Here is a 24531-nt window from a genome sequence, read left to right on the forward strand (position 1 = left end):
GAGGAAGTAGTGATGTTAGTCGCCATTATAATGCATCCCAAAGGTGTTCCACTCGATTTGAGTCGGGGCTATAGGCAAGCGAGTTCATTTCAAGAATCTCAGTGTCCACAAACCATTGCATCACAGAGGTTGCTTTATGAGCATCGTCCCCGAACCGTAACACTTTCTCCTTAGTACTTCAGTTTTGGTACTGCAGTTAACGTTCTCCAGGCATTCACCATATCCAAACCCTTCCTTCCGATTTCCGCGGAGTATAGCGTGAATCGTCCCTTCAAAGCACTCGTTTCCAGTCATCCACCGTCCGTAGCGTCGCTCTTTACACCGTCTCAAACAGCACTTCACACTGAGTATATTAATGTGTGACTTGGAGGAGTTGCTCGACTATTGTACACCATGCCTTTCAACTCGATGCGAACAGTCATTACGCTACCTGCACTGCTGGTAACTTCGAAACTCACGCGTGATTTTCTCCGATGGTTTCATGTGAGTTTTTTACAACTCCCCTTCGCAATGCTCGACCGTACCTGTCTGTCGGTATCTGAGGTCTTCTTGTCTGTGGTTGTTCCTTCGCGTTTCCACTTCACAAACACACCGCAAAGGGTGTAGTTGTGCGGCATTAGAACAGCTGAAACTTTCTTGATGGAATTGTTACTCAGGTAACATCCAATGACTATCTCGAATTTGAAGTCACTAATCTCTCCTGACCGTCGAATTTTGCAGTTACTGTTTCTCTACTGACAACACCATACTCTGCACACCATTTTATACATGCGCGTCTGTCTTCGTGAGATCTGGTGGTCAGTTCCGCATTACAAGTGTTGTCATACTTTTCTCATTAGATAGTGTATATTCCTCACTGCAACAGCTCCAATTAGACTTCCTCAGAATAATGATACATTCCAGATAAGGCGTTAGAAAAGGAAATTCTTACACTGAAGCGCCAAAGAAATTGATATAGGCATGGGTATTCAAACACAGAGATCCGTAAACAGACAGAATACGGCGCCATGGTCGGCAACGCCTTTATAAGAGAACAAGTTTTTGGCGCAGTTGTTAGATCATTTACTGCTGCTATAATGGCAGGTTATCAAGATATAAGTGAGTTTGAACGTGGTGTTGTAGTCGGCGCACAAGCGATTGGTCTCAGCTTCTCCGAGATAGCGATGAAGTGGGGATTTTCCCATACGAGCATTTCAGGAGTGTACCGTGACTATCAACAATCCGGTAAAACATCAAATCTCCGACATCAATGATGCCGGAAAAAGATCCTGCAAGATCAAGACCAACGACGACGACTGAAGGGAAGCGTTCAACGTGACAGAAGTGCAACCCTTCCGCAAGCTGTTGCAGATTTCAGTGCTGGGCCATCAACAACTGTCAGAGTGCGAACCATTCAACGAAACATGATCGATAGGAATCTTTTGTTTGTACATCCTTTTGGCAGGAGATCTCTGGGACGACGGCCGTTTACTATCGTGACAAAAGAAAACACATACAGCCGTCCTTATGATTTTATTTTATTTTGTTGCTACCAGTTTCAGCGCTTCAGTGCGTCATCTTCAGGCTATTTTAGATGCGGTGCAGGTTGATATGAGCCCCATACATAACACAACAGTTTCCAGCATTACTGGATGCGCAGATAATGTGTCAGCACTCCAACCATCAACTGCCAACTGAAGCGTTGAAACTGGTAGCAACAAAATAAAATAAAATCATAAGGAAGGCTGCAGGTGTTTTATTTTGTCACGATCATTGATATGAGCGTTCGGAGGCGAAGAACCGGTTGTGTACCCTTGATGATTGCACGAGACAAAGCATTACGCCTCGACTGAGCCTGTTAACACCATTGGACTGTTGATGACTGGAAACATGTAGCCTGGTCGGACGAGTCTCGTTTCAAATTGTATCGAGCGGATCGACGTGTACGGGTACGGAGACAACCTCATGAGTCCATGAACCCTGCATGTCAGCAGGGTTCTGTTCAAGCTGGTGGAGACAATGTAATGGTGTGGGGCGTGTGCAGTTGGAGTGATATGGGACCGCTGACACGTCTAGATACAACTCTGATAGGTTACACGTTCGTAAGCATCCTGTGTGATCGCCTGCATCTATTCATGTCCACTGTGATTTCCGAGGGACTTGTGCAATTCCAGCAGAGAAATGCGACACCCCACACGTCCAGAATTGCTACATAGTGGCTCCAGGAACACTCTTCTAAGTTTAAACATTTCCGTTGACTATCAAACTCCCTAGACATGAACATTATTAAGCGTATCTCGGATTCCTTGGAACGTGCTGTTCAGAAGAGATCTCCACCTCCTCGTACTCTTTCGGATTTATGAACAGCCCTGCAGGATTCATGGTGTCTATTCCCTCCAGCACTACTTCAGACATTAGTCGAGTCCATGCCACGTCGTGTTGCTGCACTTCTGCGTGCTCGCGGGAGCCGTACACAATATTAGGCAGGTGTATCAGCTTCTTTGGGTCTTGAGTGTATATCGAAGAACGTATTGGATCACTGGATTTCCTGTAACTCACCTTCGAGTTACTTTTGTGATCTTTGCTCTCAGTGCAGAACAGAGGATGAACAAAGAAAGTTTGTAACTAGGTCTGAAATACATTGTAACAACACTGAAATAGTGTATCAAATGAATTTTGTGTTTAAGATAGCTTAAACGATGTGTGTATGGACAGGAAAAAAAACCCAGAAGAATAAAAGTGCTTGCGATGAATACAATAGGTTAAAAAACCTGGAACCTAGCTTTCGCAATCCCGTAAGGGGAAAACTTCCTCTCTGTTTGCATTACCATTTTTTCTTTATGGTAATTATTATAATTACAGTAGTTTTGTGTAATGAACCTTCCGGCTGATTCGATACTGTTCTTCAGTAATTTCTTTCCTTGCTGACATCTTCACCTCAGAGTAGCACTTGCATCCAACGTCCTCCATTATTTGTTGTGTATATTGCAGTCTCTGTCTTCTACTACAATTTTTGCTCTCCGCAAATGCATCAGGTACTGTGGCCCTATGTTTGATACTAAGAGACTTCTTTTGGCCACGAATGCTATCTTGTTGAGTGTTATCTACTCTTTAAGTCCTCTCTGCTTCGTCTATCATAATGACTTATTTTGAAAAACATATCAAAACGTCAGGGGGCTGGGGAATGCATATTGTGTGTTAGGGAACTACTGGGAGGGACTAGGTAACATGTTAATCAGGGAACAGACTGAAGTGAAAGGCATAATTACGACTTACACGAAAAGTGGCAGTCACACAAAAACGAGCACAACAGACAAAACTTCTTAAGTGCAAGAAAATTAATGAAGAAGACACTCAAAAGAATCAAGAAAGTCGAAGAAGACCAACTTCTCTTTCAGATCCAGAAGAAAAACACAAGTAACTTTTACAAGTTTAAACGAAAAATAAACAGATATAGCCCACCGGCCCTACAACTCCAAGACAAAAACGGAAATATTCCCCACAACAACAGGGATAATAGTAATGCATCTGAAGAATATTTCAGAGACTTCTCAACTATGAAGACTTTGTAGAAAAACTGTACGTAAGTACCTTAAAGTTAACCAATCCAAACTTGGAGCAATTACAACGAATCTCAAAAACTAAGACCTCGGGAGAAAACCATGTCACAGCTAAACTTGGGAAAAATGTCGCCCAAAATTCCATGGAGTCCCACCAAAACATCTTTGAAGAAATTCGGATAAATGAAAGAATTCCAAGTGAATGGAAGAAGGCCCTCATCTACCTACTTCATAATAAAGGGTCCAAAACAGACCCCAGCAACTACAGAGAGACTTCTTTCTTAGACGTAACATACGAGATATTCTCTAGAGTCCTACTAAACAAAGCAGAACCGCAACTCAACAATCACCCTGGAGAATACCAAGCGGGTTTCAGGAAAGTAAGATACTGTCCAGAACCTCCAAAAACCTCATGGTTTATCAAAAATCAAAATCACTTGGTATTACTTTCATTGACTTCCAAGAAACATACGACTCAACCGAATTGGATTCCCTCACCACCATAATAAAGGTAGAAACAAAGTCACGAACCGAATCGGCGAAAACCTTTCCAACATATAATTCAAAGTTAACGGGAGAACTGTCCGACCCTTTAGACATAACAGTGGAGTATGAAAAAAGAACTAACTTCCTCTCTCCTATTTAACTGAGTCCTAGAAGAAATAGTCAGCGATTGGAACACAAAGATCCATAGTTTAATCCGACAAGAAACAAGATATAAAGGCCTTTGCAGAAGATGTGGCCCTTCTAACCGAGACCTGAAAATATGCCAAAGAACAGGCCATCAGTAAAAAAGGCTATAAGGAAACATATGTCTCAAAATATCCTTCTAAAAGACTAAAATAACGACAAACATAAAAAACACACAGAAACTTCCTAAAATGGGAGAACTTAAACAGGTATCGTTAAAGAACTCAAGCGGCGCGGAGTGGTCGTGCGGTTAGAGGCGCCATGTCCCGGATTGCGCGGCCCGTCCCGCTGGAGGTTCGAGTCCTACCTCGGGCACGGGTGCGTGTGTTGTTCTTAGCCTAAGTTACTTTAAGCAGAGTAAGTCTAGGGACCGATGACCTCATCAGATTGGTCGCTTAGGAATTCACACACATTTGAACATTTTTGAAAGAATTCAAATACCTTGAAGAATGTATCAGGTGGAATGTCCTCGAGAAAAAACCGACGGATTCTGATAAAATGAACTAGCTTTCCAACTCATCAAAAACACATATAACAAGAAGTCCCACTTATGGAATACAAAAATAACTCCCTATAAAACGGTAATCAATCAGAAGTCGCATAAGCAGCCGAAACACCATCCATCATCTGTCAGGGCCCAATTGAAACATTCGAGGTCAAAGAAATCAAGATAACGACAGAAATCCTAGGTCCAAAATTCCGTAACAACAAATCAATCCAAATCAAAAACGAACCCCTTTACCAAAAAGCCGAAATCTCTCACACACAGTGACTAAATAAAGTATTGATTGTTATGGACAGATCCTTGAAGTGAACTCAACAGACAACCAGAAATTTGTTCACTAATTCGAAAAAAAAAGTTTAAGGGAACAGAGGAGGGTAAAAATACTCAAAGATAAAACTGAAATAAAACCGGAGGCAAGAAGGACGGTTACAACTAAAAAATCAGAAAGAACGAAACAGTACTGGGCTGAAAGTAAGGCTCAGAACATTAAAAAGTCCTTAGTTTAACGTATTCTGAAGGCCGGTGAAATAATAGGAGAAGAAAATGAAATGTAGGCAAAAGTGAAATAGATGATCCAAGGAAATTCGTTGGCGGATCCCAAGAAGCCCTCGTGTTGTCTATTGTCGTCCCGTAATTGCAACATCATCCAATTTGACAAATTATTTCACTTAGTGTAATGATATGACCTATTGTCTAAAGGGATTTCATTCTATTTTCATGCAGTTTTTGCTTTGACTGCCGCCTAATCTTTTTGCAGGGGCGTTGATGTGGAACGTCTTGTCCTCTGCTAGAGATGTCACCGTATTTGTTCGACCACAGATGGCGACGAAGGAGACTTGCAGGTTCCGTCATATTTGTCTTTAGCCACGGTTTATCACAACCCTTTCTATTTCGCAACAGCTTAATTCACGTCATCGCCATTCTTTGTGTAAGAAGTCGTTTGTATGACTATTCTGTATCGACAGCATCTTGCGTATGCACTGTAATGTCACCTTCCATCACGAGGCAGAGAAAATCCCTGACCCCGCCGGGAATCGAACCCGGGAACCCGGGCGCGGGAAGCGACAACGCTACCGCACCTATTCTACTCTGCTCAAGATACCTAGAACACGCAAGAAATGGTGAGACAATAGGGAAACTGTAGTTTTTCATACATTCCACTTCTAATTAGATTATAGTTTTAGCGTAATGCATGTGATAATAATATGGAATGAAAACGACATCCATGCGCACAACACCTACTTTCAATAAAAAACCACTTTTAGTGAAATAATAGTGTGTGGCACTATCTTGTTTCCTGTTTCACATCATTTATGGAGCGGAATTCCAAACGCCAATATTCGTCCACAGATTAGCGGTAATGTTCAGGCCTTTTCCTCCAGACGGTAGAAACACCTTCTGCATTGTAACTGATTATCTACTTACTGTGTTTTTTTATTTTATTTTTATTATTTGGCGTGTTTTTTTATCGTGCTGCAGCAGCTTTGGACAACTACAGAAACCAAATACGACGACTCTCTGAAAAGCAAAGTATCCGATTTTCATTATGTGAAAACTCCTAAAACTTTTTATATAAAACATACGTTGTTAACATTCTGCATCTTTACTTTTCACGTCAACACATTCGCAACCCTCTGCCGCTAGAGGGCCCAGAATTGTTGGTGTAATAATGCGATGTGTAATGTAACAATGTCGGTCAGTGAGAAACGGCATGCTGCAATCGATTTTATAACTGCAGAAAACGTGCCTCCAATACAGATCCTTAGAAGAAGGAATGCTATATACGGTGATGATTGTATCGACGTCAATAATGTACGATGTTTGGTTATTTGTGCTCACTGCCATCTATCTTACTCTATACAGTCCCGACTTGGCCTTATCCGATTTTCACCTGTTTCAAAACATAAAGGACACCTTCGAGGCCTTCATTTTGGTAGAGATGAAGCGGTGCAAGGAGAGCTGCAATTGTGGCTCCGTCAACAATGTCAGACATTCTACAGTGACGGCATCAACAAACTGGTCTCTCGTTTAGAGAAATTTGTTTCACACCAGGGGGACTACGATGTGGAATAAATATTTAGACACGAAGAATAATGATATTGAATGTCAATAAAGTCTGTATCATTTAAAAGGCTTTAACAGTGTTACATAAAAATTCGGAGGTATTATTTTTCAGCACGCTTTCGTTTACAGAGTAATCATAATATGAAAAGTTTGAGCAGTATATCCACATAGGTACGATAGTAGTGGGTAAACAACCTTTTTGGTTCTGTACTAGGACCTCTAGAGTTCCTTATCAGATTGAGTGGAGGCTTCACCAAATAGTATTTTTGGTATGTAATGGTATGAAATGTTGTTCTGTTAGATTGGTTTCTATTTATGACTGCAATTTACTTATGGACCAAATCAGAATTATTACTGATTACTGTTATATGGTAGGTTGCAGAGAAAGTGTGTGTGTGTGTGTGTGTGTGTGTGTGTGTGTGTGTGTGTGTATGTGGGTATGCGAGCGGAATAGTGTGTGTAATGAAAGAGAGGTGATTGTTTACATGTCAAATTATTTTCAACATGTTACACAGCTGTAAGTCGGCTAGGAAAATTGTATTGTTTTCTCTTATTTATGTTAAAGAGTTTACGAGAGATGGCACTTCACTTTGGTTTTTGTGAGGCCGTGGAAAACTTCAGACATATTCTTTGTTAGGGAAATGAGTCATATATTAGCCTGGGAAACGGAGAGGGTTATATCAGAGTTTATATAACCCCCACGATAACAATAACACGATTTTTACGCGTGTCCTGATTACAAATATATCAGTTCGCTGATGTATCACGTCGGTGCGTGTATTCTGTATAACTCTTCGTGAATCAGTAATAGACTTCCTACTCACCTGCGCCACCGCCACTGACAGGAGAACGCACGCCAACAGGAGTTTCATGTCTAGTCAATGGATGGAGCAACGATGGAGTCGATCAATTTATACACCTTCTGAAGAGCACCAACACAGTGGTTTTTGAATGTAGCTCGATAAGATTATTGCCACATTTATGAGGCGCAGATAAGAGTTTGTCGTCCCTGACTGGTGAAATACTGTGTTAAAGTGCTTAAAAGCACTTATTTTGAAATCTCAGTTTCGACCTCGCTCAGAGCATGAGGCTGTCATACATTTTCTATCCTGATTGTGCAAGTGGAAATTTTCATGGAAACTAGGTGAGGTGAACAATTTCTGCTGCGCTACGATCTGCAGCTGGTGATAGATTGTAACCTGTTTCAAGTGTAAAGTAGCATCAATATGGAGTAACCACCAGTAAAAAAAAATGGCTCTAAGCACTATGGGACTTAACATCTGAGGTCATCAGTCCCCTAGACATAGAACTAATTAAACCTTACTAACCCAAGGACATCACACACAGCCATGCCCGAGGCAGGATTCGAACCTTCGACCGTAGCAGCAGCGCGATTCCGGACTGAAGCGCCTAGAACCGCTCGGCCACCACGGCCGGCTAACCACCAGTCATTTGTTACTGAGGGGACCTACGAATTCTGGTCGGTATAAAACAGAAAGGAAGATTAGTGTATAACGTGTCGTTGACTATGACGAAATTGGAAGACATTCAAGTTTTGGACACGGTTGGGGAAGGAAACATTCTGTCTTCAAAGAAACAGTCCAGGCATTTGTCTTCTTAGAAACCTAGGAAGAGCTAGTCCTGGATGACTGGAGGAGGATTCGAAATCTGATCCTCCTGCGTACGGGAGCTCTGTAAGATACCCGCAGCGCCGCCTCGGTTGCCTTCTCGCCCTGAAGCCTGACAGAGCTAATCCCAATACTCGTTAGTCTCGAAACCCACTTCCGCCGTCGGAGTTACACGGATAACGGTTAGGACACATAACTACATCAGTGTCCAGAACGTATGGCAGATTAGAGTATTCTCATGTGGTGTACAAGAATATTTCGAAAGCTAAATATAATCAATTTACACAGTAAATAATATGCATCGCAAAGGAGTGTATTACTAGTTTCTTTCATCGGGCGAGAGCATCTTAAGGTAATCATTGTCCTGATGGTAGTATGCTGAAGATGCACATAGAACCCACACCACTTTGTATTCGCGATGGTGTCGAGTGGAGCTTTAAAACTTTAACATGTTGCTACCAGCGCATGGAACACTTGAAGATCCTCTTGACTTGTAATGAACCAGTCTGCAAGACAGAAATATTACTACGCTGTGTCACCTCGTGGTCTACTCGTGAATGTCGCGCATTGTAGGCGCAAAGTCGCGAGTTCCAGTCCATTCCCTTCTTTATTTTTTAATTAGCGTTTCTACTGTCTTCTAAAGGTATCAGTCCGGTGGAGTCTCAAAGATAATCCTATTCACTTTCTAACCCACCAGTAATAGCGAAAACTTCCAGAAATAATTCTGCAGAACAGGTCGCGGCTGCGTGAAGACCAGATCAGTTTATGCTCTACAGTTCCATAGCCCTACAGCGGCTACGCGCCACCGGCCACCTGATGTCGAGCGGCGTCCGACCAGGAGACTGCGGCAGGGCGATATCAAGGCGTTTATCAATTGTTATCTTCTTATTTGAAGTTCGGTATTTATCTTGTGTTACGTAATAGGTTTTGCATACTTCAAACTTACGAACGTTGTGTAAGCGATGTAAAGTTGAGTCGCAAATGGAAAAATGTCTAATACTTACGGTATATTTGCTTTGGGTGTGATAGAGGGAAATGTTTTCCAGAAAGAACGTTCTGGCATGAATGATTTTCCAGATTCAGGAAGTTTCGATAACTAACCTATGTGATGAACTGCAACACTTTAACCTTGGTGCTACAGATAGATTTGTGTTTGGAGAGGGTCCACCTTGCGCAAATCATAATTTTCTTTTTCTTTTTCGGACATGTTTCACTGAAGTTTCAACATCGTCAGTTGGTTCTTGTTATCGTCTATAAAAGAGGAAAAATTTATTTTACTACATATACACATATAGATTTGAGTTTTTATGACAATATTTACAAATTAAAAGAAACAGATAAACTCTGCATATATAATGTGTTACTACGAGCTGCGTATTTCCTGGAATTTATTTTATTTAATGCAGTCGTTTTATTTCACAGTTTGTGATCTGCAACCATGTAGCACTTAATGTGGAGCGTTCTTTACTTCGGAAATTTACGACTGTATGCCTACTGTTATGCATACCATTAACTAATACAATGTGGCATATTGTGTGTCTGTGTTTGTAATATGTTTCAGTTGCTTTTGCTGATTTCTTCATGATCTTCACTGTGAAGACCTAAGTAACAAACTGTAAAACCGAACAGCTCCATTAAATGACATAAAATCCAGGAAATCCACAGCATGTGGAAAGAAGGTAAATGTACAAGATTTGTCTTTTTTCAAATACGGAAATACTGTCTTAAAATCTCAAATTTATATGTGTACAAACAGTTGTTGTTGTGGTCTTCAGTCCTGAGACTGGTTTGATGCAGCTCTCCATGCTACTCTATCCTGTGCAAGCTTCTTCATCTCCCAGTACCTACTGCAGCCTACATCCTTCTGTATCTGCTTAGTGTATTCACCTCTTGGTCTCCCTCTACGATTTTTACCCTCCACACTGCCCTCCAATACTAAACTGGTGATCCGTTGATGCCTCAGAACATGTCCTACCAACCCATCCCTTCTTCTAGTCAAGTTGTGCCACAAGCTCCTCTTCTCCCCAATTCTGTTCAATACCTCCTCATTAGTTATGTGATCTACCCATCTAATCTTCAGCTTTCTTCTGTAGCACCACATTTCGAAAGCTTCTATTCTCTTCTTGTCTAAACTATTTATCGTCCACGTTTCACTTCCATACATGACTACACTCCATACAAATACTTTCATAAACGACTTCCTGACATTTAACTCTATACTCGATGTTAACAAATTTTTCTTCTCCCGAAACGATTTCCTTGCCATTGCCAGTCTACGTTTTATATCCTCTCTACTTCGACCATCATCAGTTATTTTGCTCCCCAAATAGCAAAAGTCCTTTACTACTTTTAGTGTCTCATTTCCTAATCTAATTCCCTCAGCATCACCCGATTTCATTCGACTACATTCCATTATCCTCGTTTTGCTTTTGTTGATGTTCATCTTACACCCTCCTTTCAAGACACTGTCCATTCCGTTCAACTGCTCTTCCAAGTACAAACAGTAAAAAGCGTTTTTCCTGTTTTATAGAAGATGGGAAAAAGCCTACTGATGATGCTGAAACTTCAGCGAAACATGTCTGGGGAATAAAAATAAAAATAAAAAGTGTGTTTTACTCAAGCCGGATCCCCCGAAAAACAGATCTGTTTGTAAGCAAACACGGACAGAAGAGAAGCAACCTCAAGATGATTACTTTGAGCTACATTTGAATTCAATAGGAAAGGTGGAGAAACCGGGTGTAGGAACATTGCATGCTCTAACTAAAAGCAAGAAAAAATCAGAACGGCAAGTATTCCTAAACTTTTGCTTCAACGTCTTCAGTTCACTCATTAAGGATGCCTACGCAGTATTGTTACTGGTAAAACTATTTCTTTTAACTCAATGGCCTGCTGCACGTCTTTCAGTTGGACGTCACTTCGGCCGCTTGCGTGTCCCTAATCTACCCCAGCGACCCAGCGGGGTAGAGGGCGAACAGTTTAACGTGGAATCCGAATCAGTGCCGTTTCTGGTAGAGATCAGACATCAACTCCGTAGAGTCGCTTTAAAGTCGCCAGCGAGTCCTGTTAAGTCATCTCCGAACTCCCCGTCTCAGTGTGCCCGTAACTCGACTCGTGAGTCTCCGCAGCTGTCATTTATCTGCTGGCCGGCCGGTGTGGCCGTGCGGTTCTAGGCGCTTCAGTCTGGAACCGCGCGACCGCTACGGTCGCAGGTTCGAATCCTGCCTCGGGCATGGATGTGTGTGAGAGTCCTTAGGTTAGTTAAGTTTAAGTAGTTCTAAGTTCTAGGGGACTGATGACCTCAGAAGTTAAGTCCCATAGTGCTCAGAGCCATTTGAACCATTTATATGCTACCAGGTACAAAGGGGCTCGACTGGCTCAGAAAGGAGGGTGAGAAGACGAGTTCGCAAGTAAAGCCGTGGTCTTGCGACATTCCCGCTACATAAGTAACCGTTTTGAAAGAAATTTCCGACATGAAACTGTAAATTACTATCCATTTATCTTACATAATCTTGATCTCGGCTTTATAGTCATTCTCAAGTGCAAGTTGCCACAAAATATCCGACCTGTCTATATAACAGAAGCAATTTCTATACCAATAAAACAACCGGTTAGCAGTGCATATTCTTATGACTGTTAATACCCTAGCGGAGGGAACATAACTGATGTCATTGGCTTCGATGCTGTCACACACTAAAATCCCCATGTCGGTGTCTATTGATCACCAGGCATTACATTCGTTGCATAATCATGAAAATACTGGAATGTGTTGGTCTACACGTCTTTCAAGAATTCGAAGTCGACTCCTGTAACTTGCATTCTCTCAGGAGTTAGATCTTGGCAGGAGAGCTAACACCCTTGTATTCATTGTGGCCAAGCGGTAACCCTGGGGGTGCAGTGGCTGGGCAGGGCTACCCATGGTGATGTTGGAGAGAAGAGGACATTACGACTGACATCACGACTCACCGACCACAGACCTTCCAGTATTGTTCATTCCTCATGTGCTCTAGATCGCCGTTCTGTCCAATCTCGACGTCCTTTGCCCACAACTTGGGCGCAAAAGTGACATCGTAATGGTTTATAGGAAGAGACTGTGTGGCTTCGCAGCCTGCACTAGATCCTTCCTGGTCGCCATGGTCACCTCAGAGGAGTGGCAGATGGACGCCGCCCATCCTGCCGTCCGTTCCACACGCTGGAGTCGGTATAAATGGTGTGGGCCTCCTGATGGCGTCCTGCGAGATCACTTGTTCTTCCTCTAGCGAGTGGGAACTGCTGTGACCTGACGCGGTCCCTTGGCATCGTTTCCTGTGTTTCGGTGAAACTTGTTGTCGCGTGTGGCCTACCATGTTGAACCATGGCATTGACTCACGCCTCCTAGGGTTCAGTTGGTACGATAAGTGAATTAATTGTCAGTGGTGCCGGCAGTACTCGTTGGTATCAGTGACATTGGACGGCCAGGCGTCGGTCCACAGTAGTTGGGTCTGGTTCAACAACGTCGGTCTGATGTGTGTGGGCTAGAGGAGGCGTCGTGAGCGTCGCCGTATTAGTCTTTGGGAGGACCTTTGGCGTCGGTGGACGTACCACGTCCTGCAGAGCAAGTTGTGTGATCCGACGTTAAAGGCACTCGGATCGTAGGTGACTTCTTTACTACATCCAGAGCTCATTTTAGGTTGGCGTTATAAATAATTATCGGTCGGCAGCCTCCTATCTGAAGGTGCGATTGTACGTGTCATCGGAGTTCAATGCGCAATGCGCACTTGGCGCACTCTGTTGAGGACTGGACATGTCTTAAATTGGGCCGACTTTGCTGCCACGATTTCTTGAACGATGCCGTAGGGGCGCAACACAGCCATGACGTCTGCTACTGGCAATTTAACGGGTAGTTCGAATATGCATACAGTCAGCTGTCCCAACTTAGCATGGTCAGCTTCCACGTTGCCAACATTGCCGTCAGTGTAGCAAAAGTGGAGTCCTTGTTTCGTCTCTCGAAGAACCTTGTCAAATGTAGCGTGTTCAATAAAATTTGTAGGCGCCTCCTAGGCGACGACCCGCAATACGACCGTGACTGCAACTATGATTGCGATGGCGGTGAAGACTCTGAACCAGTGGCGGCGCTAAGTGACACAGGTTCTACGACACTCCAACGCCTCACGATGGACGATGATGACGAGCTCGCTGCCAGTCCCTAAATACTGCTTTCTGCCGCTAACGCCTGCGGTTCTTGTTCCCCAGTAGGTCGGTGGAATATTTTGGTGTTGTTTGGCTGGCGTAACTGACCCGATCACTGCCCTCAGTGTTGAATATTTGGTGTGCAGCGAGCTGCTTCTTGTCATACCCTCCACTGGCCATTGACACTGCATTCTCCTTCGTTGATGATGATGTTTCGTTTGTGGGCTGCTCAACTACGTGGTCATCAGCGCCCAAACGAAGTCCAAATTTTTTACACAGTCCAATTTTTTTTCACAAGCCAATCTAGTCACTGTCACGAACAATTATCATAATGAAATGATAAGGACAACGCGAACACCAAGTCCCCAGGCAGAGAAAACCCCCAACCCGGCCAGGAATCGAACCCTGGACCCCATGATTCAGAGGCAGCAATGCTAGCTGCTAGACCACGAGCTGCGGAGATTCTCCTTCGTGGTGCTTACCTTGGTGCTCCGCCGAACCGCTTACGTCATTGTATCATACCAATGAACTGTGCAACAGAATGTAACACACGTACGACTTCTGCCCCCCAATATTCCTTCACATTTTAACTACCTTCACTACTGTAAAACTTCTATATTTATCTAACTTATGAACTCTGATCATTCGACCCCCACTCCCCTCTTCTACGGAATGAATGCGTCCCCACATTCTGTCCATCCATCTATTTACATCCGACTCTATTTATCTGGTTTTGACCCCTTCAGCGGTTCCGAACTTGTACCTTATTTACAGAGTTCACTTCCTTTGAAACTATATATTGTGGCTTGTGATAATTAATTACACTAAAATCTTCCTCTTATACACAATTGTTTCTTGTGGTCCTTGGGCACACTTGGTCTTTGCCTTCAAGACTGTTCACTCATTAAACCATCTTCTCGGGGACCGTGTAGTTCAGATCGGTTCAAACCCATAGGCTGAAGGTTGGGAGGGGTCTAATTTGGGCAACTATTCTCTTGAACAAGATATGTATATAACCCCTAACACCTCAAGGAATACACAGGCGGATGATGTTGATGAACCAGTGACTACCAATTGCTGCTGACGCTTACTACTGTAGCTTTTTACGTGGTCTAAGAGATGTCCCATGGTAGCACGACCATGCTGGGCGGCAATCTTCTGTTCCAGAGAGATAAGCAGGTCCTCGTCAATGATACCATTAAGAAACGAAAGGTGTTTGGGAGTGGGGGTGGGGGGCAACGCCGAGGAAGGTGTGTCAGGTGCATAAATTAAGGACTGAACCATACTGACAGCTATGGTTCCTATTATTGTAGCTGGTAATCACAAAGTAAATGTCAGTCCCACATCACTGCTCTAGGTCTCGGGTTATACCGATGATTCGCCATATTATCCTGTTTCCTTCACTTTGCTTTTTCCTTTTTATTCTCGTTGTCAGCATTTATCTCTCCCCCTCCACCCCCTCCCCACCTTCTACAGAAATTGGGGTCACACGAGGCAAATTGTTCATATCCCCCTTACATGACCGAATTTGGCTTATGGTGGCGAGCTGCAATTCAACGTTAACCGGCGACGTCATCTCTGGTACCTGGTAAGGGCCATTATACTACGTCACAAATTTATTCCTTTTTCCCTTCAGCACTTGAGGATTCATTAACATAGCCCACTGACTCGTATGGTGCGTTCACATCATGCGCTCCTTGCTGCTTCTCTAAGGCCTTTGTATTCATTTTTTGTACTTGTCTCCAGATAAGTTTCACTCTTTTAGTGAAATCCTTCACCGAAGAGATGTCTCCTTGCGGTGAGGCTTTGCAAAACTCAAAGTGTGACAGCATCTTGCATCACTACTTCATACAGAGATCACCCTGTACTCTGTTGAACTTCCGATTTGTGTGGAGTGATAACATAGGCCAGTATGGCGTCCCAGTTGCTATGCTGGGAATTTATGTAAAATCTCATTTTTGCAACTGTCCTGTGAACTCATTCTGTGCGACTGTTAGCTTGTGGAGAAAAACCGTCTGTATCTTCTTACTGCACAACTGCCTGCATAGCTGCTGCATTAATTCTGCCATAAAATATGCACCCTGATCTGTGATTAAGGTTTCAGGTGTCCCAAGCCAAAGTATCCACTGGCTGACTAGTGCCTGAGCCACTGTTGTAGTTGCTGGTCTGCTAAGGCTATCATGGAAACATGAGGAGAAAAATGGTCAGTAACAGTTAATATGTAACAATTCCCTGCTGGCATATATACTAGGAGTCCCAGGCTATCCAATTATACCATTTGGAAAAGCTTATCAACTTTTGGTAACCTGTGTAGTTATTTTTCTGGTAGTTAACTTCTCCTCTTTGAGCACCAGAAACACAGTTTTTCACACAATGCTCCACATTCTGCCTTCACGTCTTACGCCAATAACTCTCTGTTGCCCTTCTCTCCATTACTTTTCAATGCGAATGTCCCACTAAAATCGAATCATGTGTTTGCCTCAACACTTCTTCATGCAAGCTCTGCGGTACTACTAATCTCAGCCCATTTCACTTCGTGTGCGCCATACTCTCTCCTCCATGCAGTACTGCTGTTGTTTAGCAAACCGTTGACAATCCAGATCAGCCATCCATTCACTTACGTCAATGCCTGTGCATTCCATAGTGCATACCTTGTGGCTGAGTTCGACTGTGTTAGTGTGCGACCATCCTGACTGATGTGCTACCTCGTAATGAAACTCGCTTGTGGTTACAAGGTCCACCTCGACTATCTACTCATTGGAGCTTTAAGTCCAGAAGCTACTTAAGCGTTGTGTGATCGGTCACCATTATAAATAGCCTACTATAGAGGTAACAATGAAAGCACCCGATTCCAAAAATAACTGTGAACATTTCCGTCTCCGTAGTGAAATAATTTCGTTCAGCGTTATTGATCTGCCATGAAGCATATGCAGTAGGGTGCTCCTGTCCATGTACACTCCTGGAAATGGAAAAAAAAACACATTGACACCGGTGTGTCAGACCCACCATACTTGCTCCGGACACTGCGAGAGGGCTGTACAAGCAATGATCACAAGCACGGCACAGCGGACACACCAGGAACCGCGGTGTTGACCGTCGAATGGCGCTAGCTGCGCAGCATTTGTGCACCGCCGCCGTCAGTGTCAGCCAGTTTGCCGTGGCATACGGAGCTCCATCGCAGTCTTTAACACTGGTAGCATGCCGCGACAGCGTGGACGTGAACCGGATGTGCAGTTGACGGACTTTGAGCGAGGGCGTGTAGAGGGCATGCGGGAGGCCGGGTGGACGTACCGCCGAATTGCTCAACACGTGGGGCGTGAGATCTCCACAGTACATCGATGTTGTCGCCAGTGGTCGGCGGAAGGTGCACGTGCCCGTCGACCTGGGACCGGACCGCAGCGACGCACGGATGCACGCCAGGACCGTAGGATCCTACGCAGTGCCGTAGGGGACCGCACCGCCACTTCCCAGCAAATTAGGGACACTGTTGCTCCTGGGGTATCGGCGAGGACCATTCGCAACCGTCTCCATGAAGCTGGGCTACGGTCCCGCACACCGTTAGGCCGTCTTCCGCTCACGCCCCAACATCGTGCAGCCCGCCTCCAGTGCGGTCGTGACAGGCGTGAATGGAGGGACGAATGGAGACGTGTCGTCTTCAGCGATGAGAGTCGCTTCTGCCTTGGTGCCAATGATGGTCGTATGCGTGTTTGGCGCCGTGCAGGTGAGCGCCACAATCAGGACTGCATACGACCGAGGCACACAGGGCCAACACCCGGCATCATGGTGTGGGGAGCGATCTCCTACACTGGCCGTACACCACTGGTGATCGTCGAGGGGACACTGAATAGTGCACAGTACATCCAAACCGTCATCGAACCCATCGTTCTACCATTCCTAGACCGGCTAGGGAACTTGCTGTCCCAACAGGACAATGCACGTCCGCATGTATCCCGTGCCACCCAACGTGCTCTAGAAGGTGTAAGTCAACTACCCTGGCTAGCATGATCTCCGGATCTGTCCCCCATTGAGCATGTTTGGGACTGGATGAAGCGTCGTCTTACGCGGTCTGCACGTCCAGCACGAACGCTGGTCCAACTGAGGCGCCGGGTGGAAATGGCATGGCAAGCCGTTCCACAGGACTACATCCAGCATCTCTACGATCGTCTCCATGGGAGAATAGCAGCCTGCATTGCTGCGAAAGGTGGATATACACTGTACTAGTGCCGACATTGTGCATGCTCTGTTGCCTGTGTCTATGTGCCTGTGGTTCTGTCAGTGTGATCATGTGATGTATCTGACCCCAGGAATGTGTCAATAAAGTTTCCCCTTCCTGGGACAATGAATTCACGGTGTTCTTATTTCAATTTCCAGGAGTGTACTTCCTGCTTCAAAATAACTCCTAGGGCAAAATTGATCGAATCAAAAGCACGAATAAAGGGTTATTCAAACTCTGGATAAGCTAAGATGGGACTAGATGTCAACAGATCTTTTAACTTCTGGAATGCTGCCTCACAAACAGTTGATCAATGGAGCTTTACTCCTCTCCGCAGCAACTGCATGAGAAGTCTTGCAATTTTAGAAAATTTCGGTACATACCTACAGTAAAAATTCGCGAGCCCAAATAAGATTGCAATAACTTTACCTTGGTGGGTGTTGGAAAATTTTCAAAAGCCTCAACTAGCTTTGGATCTGTACGAATTTCATCCTGCCCTATAAAGGGATGCAAATACCGAACTTCTTGCAATACAAAATGACATTTCTTTAAACTCAGCGTTAACTGTGCTGCATGTAGATGATCAAATACTTTGCGCAACTGCTCCAAATGTTTCTGGAATATTCTTTGAATACACGATTATGTCACCAGGTATAGCATGTACTGTTTTGGTTTTAATCCTCACAATACATTACCAAACAAACACTGAAAAGTTACCAGCGCGTTTTTAAGTTCGAAAGGCATGCAGCGAAACTGAAAATGCCCAATCGGCATTGAGAACGCAGTTTTCAGTCGCTTTTCTGCCGTTCCTTCTAGCTGGTGGTAACCACTATGCAAAACCAATGTTGTGAGGTATCGACACTGACCCAAGTTGTCCAACGTCTCTGTTCTATTAGGCGTAGGATACGCATCCAACACCATTTTCTGTTCGAGAAACCGGTAGCCACAACAGAAACGATATGCTTTGCCGCCGTCTAGTGATTTTTTGCTTACAATTACAATGGGAGCAGACAATGGATTACAACTAGGTTCTATGATGCCATCTCTAAGTTGCTGATCTATGAACTCTTCCATAATCGGTGTTGACGTCTTGGAAGACATTTGTAGATGGGTGCTTCACTTTCAATACGAGTTTGATGCTGAACAAACAGTGTTGCGGGTAAAGAGCTTGATGGATTAAATAATTCCACGTAGGCTCTCAACAGTTTATCCACTATGTACTGTACTGGGCTTCCAGATGTTTTACGTTACTTGTTAGTGCTGACCTGTCAGCACACCCTCCCAGAACTGTGTAATTAGCTGTAAAATCAAGGTCTGCTTCATCCTCATCTAACACTTCTAAAATAACTACCAGCACACCCCGTGACAACTTTACCTCCGCGGGATCAAAATTATCAATGCTAACAGGCACTATCCTCGTGCCATCTACCTTCCAAATGCTGGACATGCTACATCGTATCAAACAACAAATTACATGTAGTACATCATTATTCACCAAAGGTTCGACGATACATAACGAGGTCACTGGCAGGTCTGTACCAACATGAATCCAGACTATCTTTCCTGTACCTTTTGGTATGCGATGCCGCTAATTGACCTTAAGGGCCTTGTATGCAGTTTAATTAGCTTCCCCTGGCCATGGGTCGGATCTTGCGGCAGTGAAGGTATTTCGGCTGCAGAGCATAGCTGAAATAAAGTTGCATCCAACTCTATTGTATGCTTTTCCAGATCAATTAAGGCGCGATGAGCAACTAGGAAATCAATTCCGAGAATCAAATCGTACCTGCTACTAACCACTGTAAGAATTTCTGCTCCACTTGGAAGTTAACCTTCACCATTCGGAACCTCAACACTCCAGCACCTGGTGAATTTACAAGCTCTCCACCTACTCCACTTAACGTCCAGTGTGATGCATTGAACCTATTTGCCACAAATACTCGTTTACTTACACCAGATACCTCAGAAACTGTATCCAGCATGTTAAATAATTTATCCCCCACATAGAAAAAAGTCTGCCACTAGGTTCTTACATGCGCTAACTCTTATTGGGAGCGTGGCAAGTTGTACCCCGCGCCTTGCGCCAGTTAACTGCTGCCCGCGTGATCTATCTTACGATTGAAACTTCCATTGTTACTGATTTCTGTTATTGCATTGTCGATCCAGCTGACCAAAGTTCCTACAATGCCTGCAACGTTGGTGTCTGCAACGACGGCCATTTCGTCTACACCGAAAACATTTTATGCCCATACTAAACACTGTCCAACATTCACGCGACTTAGCCAATGACTCAATTTCATCTAATGATAAAGCAATATCCGTCACTTCACTCAAATACTTAGGAAACTTCAAACGAATCTTTCTCGGCGTTTCGGTCGTAACCCCCTCAAAAATGTGTCAAGGGTTTCCCGCAAAATTACCGAGTTAACCCCTAGCATCATCTGTGAGTTCATCGTACCTACACTTATTTTACAAACATCAAAAAACTAAAAACCCGCCTCGATTGCTATAAAAGCACCTAGTGTTAACCCAGGTTTCGGCGTAGATAACTACACCTTCTTCAGAACAACAATAAAACCCACAAGTGCCTAAGAAGACCTTTGTCAATGATTAAGAGAACACCATAGCTATACATTTATAAACGACAAAGAAAAGTAAAACACACACAGTACTCATGTACAAAGTCAAAACCACTACTTAATAGTGTACGCTCCACCTCACACCGGCCTATGTTCGATGAGCCATGACCCGCCATAAACTGCGGCTACAAATGGTTGCGCGCTTGTAAGTGAGCGACCATTTGTAGCTGCAGTTTATGGCGGGTCATGGCTCATCGAACATAGCCGGTGTGAGGTGGAGCGTACACTATTAAGTTAAGTAGTAGTTTTGGCTTTGTACATATGTACTGTTTGTGTTTCACTTTTCTTTGTCGTTTATAAATGTATAGCTATGGTGTTCTTTTAATCATTGACAAAGGTCTTCTTAGGCACTTGTGGGTTTTATTGCTGTTCTGAAGAAGGTGTAGTTATCTACGCCGAAACCTAGGTTAACACTAGGTGCTTTTATAGCAATCGAGGCGGGTTTTTAGTTTTTTACTATATTAACCAACGATTGCTGACGCGCTGCGATGTTGAAGGTTCTTAAATTTTACAAATAAGGTCGCCGAGCACTTTTAGTCGATTTATACTGCTTACGAAAAACCCTAATAAGTCGTTCCCGACAGTATTATGTCATCATGTTCTTCCGATATCTCTCTGTTAATCCTTCCTGAAAATCCTCAAATGTCGTAGCTTCTCTCAGATTCTCATTACACATAATATCTCCTCCCATTGACTTCAGCCTAGGAACACGCAATAAATGCTCCTTGCTCCATTCCCTCCAATTTGGCGGCTGTAACCAAATTATGAAGAAAGATAAAAATATCTTTCCCCTGTTTCCCTAAAAATGGGGTAACCAATCCCACAGCAGTGCCATCCAGATTAGGCGGGCTGGACTGTAACTCCTCCCCCTCCACCACTCTGAGCTTATTTAACTCTATCTGTAATTTATCTACCTGTTTCCCAAGTTGCTCGATAACCTCAGTATAGTGAAAGAATTAAAAAAAAAATGATCCAGGCAAAAGGCAGGAAAAGCGACAATGCTTGAGCAAAGTTCCTGACACCAGTGAAATTGGACTGTGTTAACAGGCACAGGACTCCACAGTCCATCGCCAGATTCGATAGCTGCCCTGCCGTAACTGGAATCTGCTGCCTCGACGGTGGTGCTATGGCCTTGGTGGGTCTTACTACGGTGGCTGCGGGCCTCTGTTATGGTGACGGCTGGGGGACGGTGGCACTACGATAGGCCAGTGCCCTGTCTCACCGACCACCCTCAGCTGCAGCTGTCTGGCGTCGGCAGGTCAGAGTCTCTGGTTCCGGCCCCGGTCACGGCGTTTGTGGAGGCAGCGTCCCAGGACGATGTCAACAGTATGTTACAACAGGCGGCTGCCTGTTGGCGGCGTCCGACGATAGCTACTGCGGTGGTGTGACTCCGGCTCCTCCTAGACGGCGACCTACATTATGGCGTTGACTATGGCTATGACTGTGATGAGACGACTCTGATATCGTCGCGGCACTAAGTGACACAGGCTCTGCGTCACTCCATCACCTCACGATGGTCGGTGATAACGAGCTGGCTGCCTGTCCTTAAATACAGCTTTCTGCTGCTGATAACTAGGATTCCTCTTCCCCAGTAGATCGGTGGAATACTCTGGTGTTGCGTGGCTGGCGTATCTGACCCAGTTACCACCCTCGCTGTTGACAACCTGGCGCGCCTCGAGCTGCTTCTTATCACTTCGTCTACTGGCCGGTGACAAAGCGTTCTCCTTTGTGTTGCTTACCTCAGTGCATTGCCGACCCACTTACGTCACAGTATCATACCACTGAACTGCGCAACAGAACGTAACACACATACGCCTTCTGGCTCTCAGTGATCCTTGACGTTTTAATTAACTTCATTACTGCAAAATTTTTACCTTTAAATAACTTAATAGCTCTCATCATTCGACCCTTTACAACTAGTAGAGACGATGTGATCAAGAACACCATCGTTCAACAGCGGGTTATAAAGAGGGGTAAACCACAATGGATGGAGTGATAGGAGAGAGAAGTATCAAGCATGACCATTGAGGACTGACGAGAGGAGCGAGGATGGAAAGTAGACGAATTCCCAGTTTGCCACAGATAATTAGGGCAAGATACGTCAGGTACTGGACGAAGATAATGAGAGCAAATTTGTCGTTGTATATTGCTACAGGTAGGTCTGCTCGCGTTGCTGAGTAGTCAGCGTCATGAATGCCATGAGAGCGGAATGGGATAGATACCCGGCTGGGTTGGAGACTTTGTCCAGTTGGGGGCAGGTCGATGATGTGGTGTGTCAAACAACAAGAATTCCATCAGGTGCCCGAACTCCCCAGAAGGGGACTTCTGGCCAAAATATGTGGCCATGGATACGCTGGAATACGTTAATTCATACTGTTTGCCGATGTAAATCTAAGTAAAAGCATACAGGTGGATTTTTGTTATGTTTCAGAGAATTATTTGTACACAGTTAATGGATGAAATAGTGTTATAATTTGCAAATGAACGTGCCAGATTCTATATTGAGATATACTGAGGTCGTTTCTGAGCTGTTTCACAGACGAGCCTTTAAAGAATTACGTTTTAGACATGTAGAGACTCTGAAATGTGGGTGTATGATAAATTTTGAGTAGTTTATGGGGACCACATTTGAGGCGCCAGCTATCGAATCTGGCGATTCACCTTCCCACTATCAATGGATTCTAGTTGGCGTCTCACCAGGTGGCGCGTGTTACGCCCTTATGCGATTGTCTCTGCCCCGGCTAGGCTTCAAAAGCAGCCGCTAGAACGGCGTCGAGGGGAGGCCTTCGAAAGGCGCACTGCAGGTAGTTTACGTGTAGTCTTCGCGAATTGTGAAACTGGGGCCAGCGGCAATTCTTCAAACAACGGACACGCGGTGTGGACCGGGAAGACGTCTTTTCCATGTCGTTCACCCTTCTTTGCCCGGACTGGGTAGAAGGCAAAATGTTTCGTTCACCTGTGTTGTGCGTATCTGGTTGTTCAGTTCTGTGCACTGATTTCCCGCTCCCCAAGCTGCTTGAGCAGATGTTTCGCGTTTGTATTCACTAAGTCGCCATGCATACCTTTGTTATTTGTCTCTATGTCATTCTGGGACAAATTTATTGCCCTACCTCGTCAACGTGTTTTTTGAAGTGACTTGTGTTAAAATGCTGGTCTGGGTTCTCTCGAAGAATTTGCGTGGTTAATTATTCTTGCGAAGACACGTTAATGTAATATGGATCTATCAAATTCGGCCCGGCCTTAGGCTGTAGGGTTTATGCCCCGATTTGTATTGGGGGAGCACGCTTGCTCAAAGTTCCTTTGTGGCGTTGAAATTTGGTGCCTTGTGTTACATTTGGTTGTTATGGGCGACTTGGGTTATTGTATAATGTGCCCAGTTTTCAAACATTATTATATCAGAGGCCTATGAATCATCTAGTTCTTTTTTTAATTTTGCGTTAAGTTTTTAAATTGTTTTATGTGAGAGAACAACTGTTGCTCGATTTTGTTTTCACGAAGTTTTAGAAGCTAGTCTGCTCTGTGGTATTATTACTATCCAGCCCCTTAAGTTTTCTGTGTTATGACCTCCAAGTAATCGTAAGACCATATTATTTATATTCCTTCCTGGAAGAATTTACACCTCCCTTTGAGTGATTTTCTTTTACACCTTACATTTTTAGCGAGGCTTATTTCCTAGGCGTATGGCCTTATTAGAAAGGTTCTGCGAGGGTCACTCGAAAAGAAATGCACACTATTTTTGTAAAAATACAGTTTTCATTCTGCATGTGTGAAAGTTTTACAGTGTGTAGATACATCTTTCCCGCTTGTTTTCAAACTTAGTTCAACCTGTTCCCGTGAGTGCCGCCGTCACAGCACGTCTTCAAGATGGCTGCTACACTTCACGTTCGTCAGAAGCAACGTGCTGCCATAGAATTCCTGCGCTGCGAAAACGAGACAGTGGGAAATATCCACAAGAGGTTGAAAAAGATGTATGGAGATGCTGCTGTCGATCGCAGTACAGTTAGTCGGTGGGCAAGCAGGTTACGTGATGAAAGTGGGCAGAGCAATATTTACGATTGTCTTCGCAGCAGCAGGCCTCGTACTGCACACA

At 44.3% G+C, this 24531-nt stretch overlaps 1 protein-coding gene across 1 annotated transcript in view; it reads right to left on the bottom strand.

Annotated features, from left to right (window-relative positions):
* Positions 1-7670, bottom strand: part of LOC126456187 (brachyurin-like) — a 62008-nt gene extending 54338 nt beyond the window's left edge. Inside the window, exon 1 of the mRNA XM_050091941.1 lies at positions 7623-7670. Coding sequence (XP_049947898.1) covers positions 7623-7670 — 48 coding nt within the window. The remainder of the gene's footprint in view (positions 1-7622) is intronic.
* Between the last annotated feature and the right edge of the window lie 16861 nt (positions 7671-24531).

The sequence above is a fragment of the Schistocerca serialis genome, chromosome 2 (genome assembly GCF_023864345.2).
Source record: "Schistocerca serialis cubense isolate TAMUIC-IGC-003099 chromosome 2, iqSchSeri2.2, whole genome shotgun sequence".
Lineage (NCBI taxonomy): Eukaryota > Metazoa > Arthropoda > Insecta > Orthoptera > Acrididae > Schistocerca > Schistocerca serialis.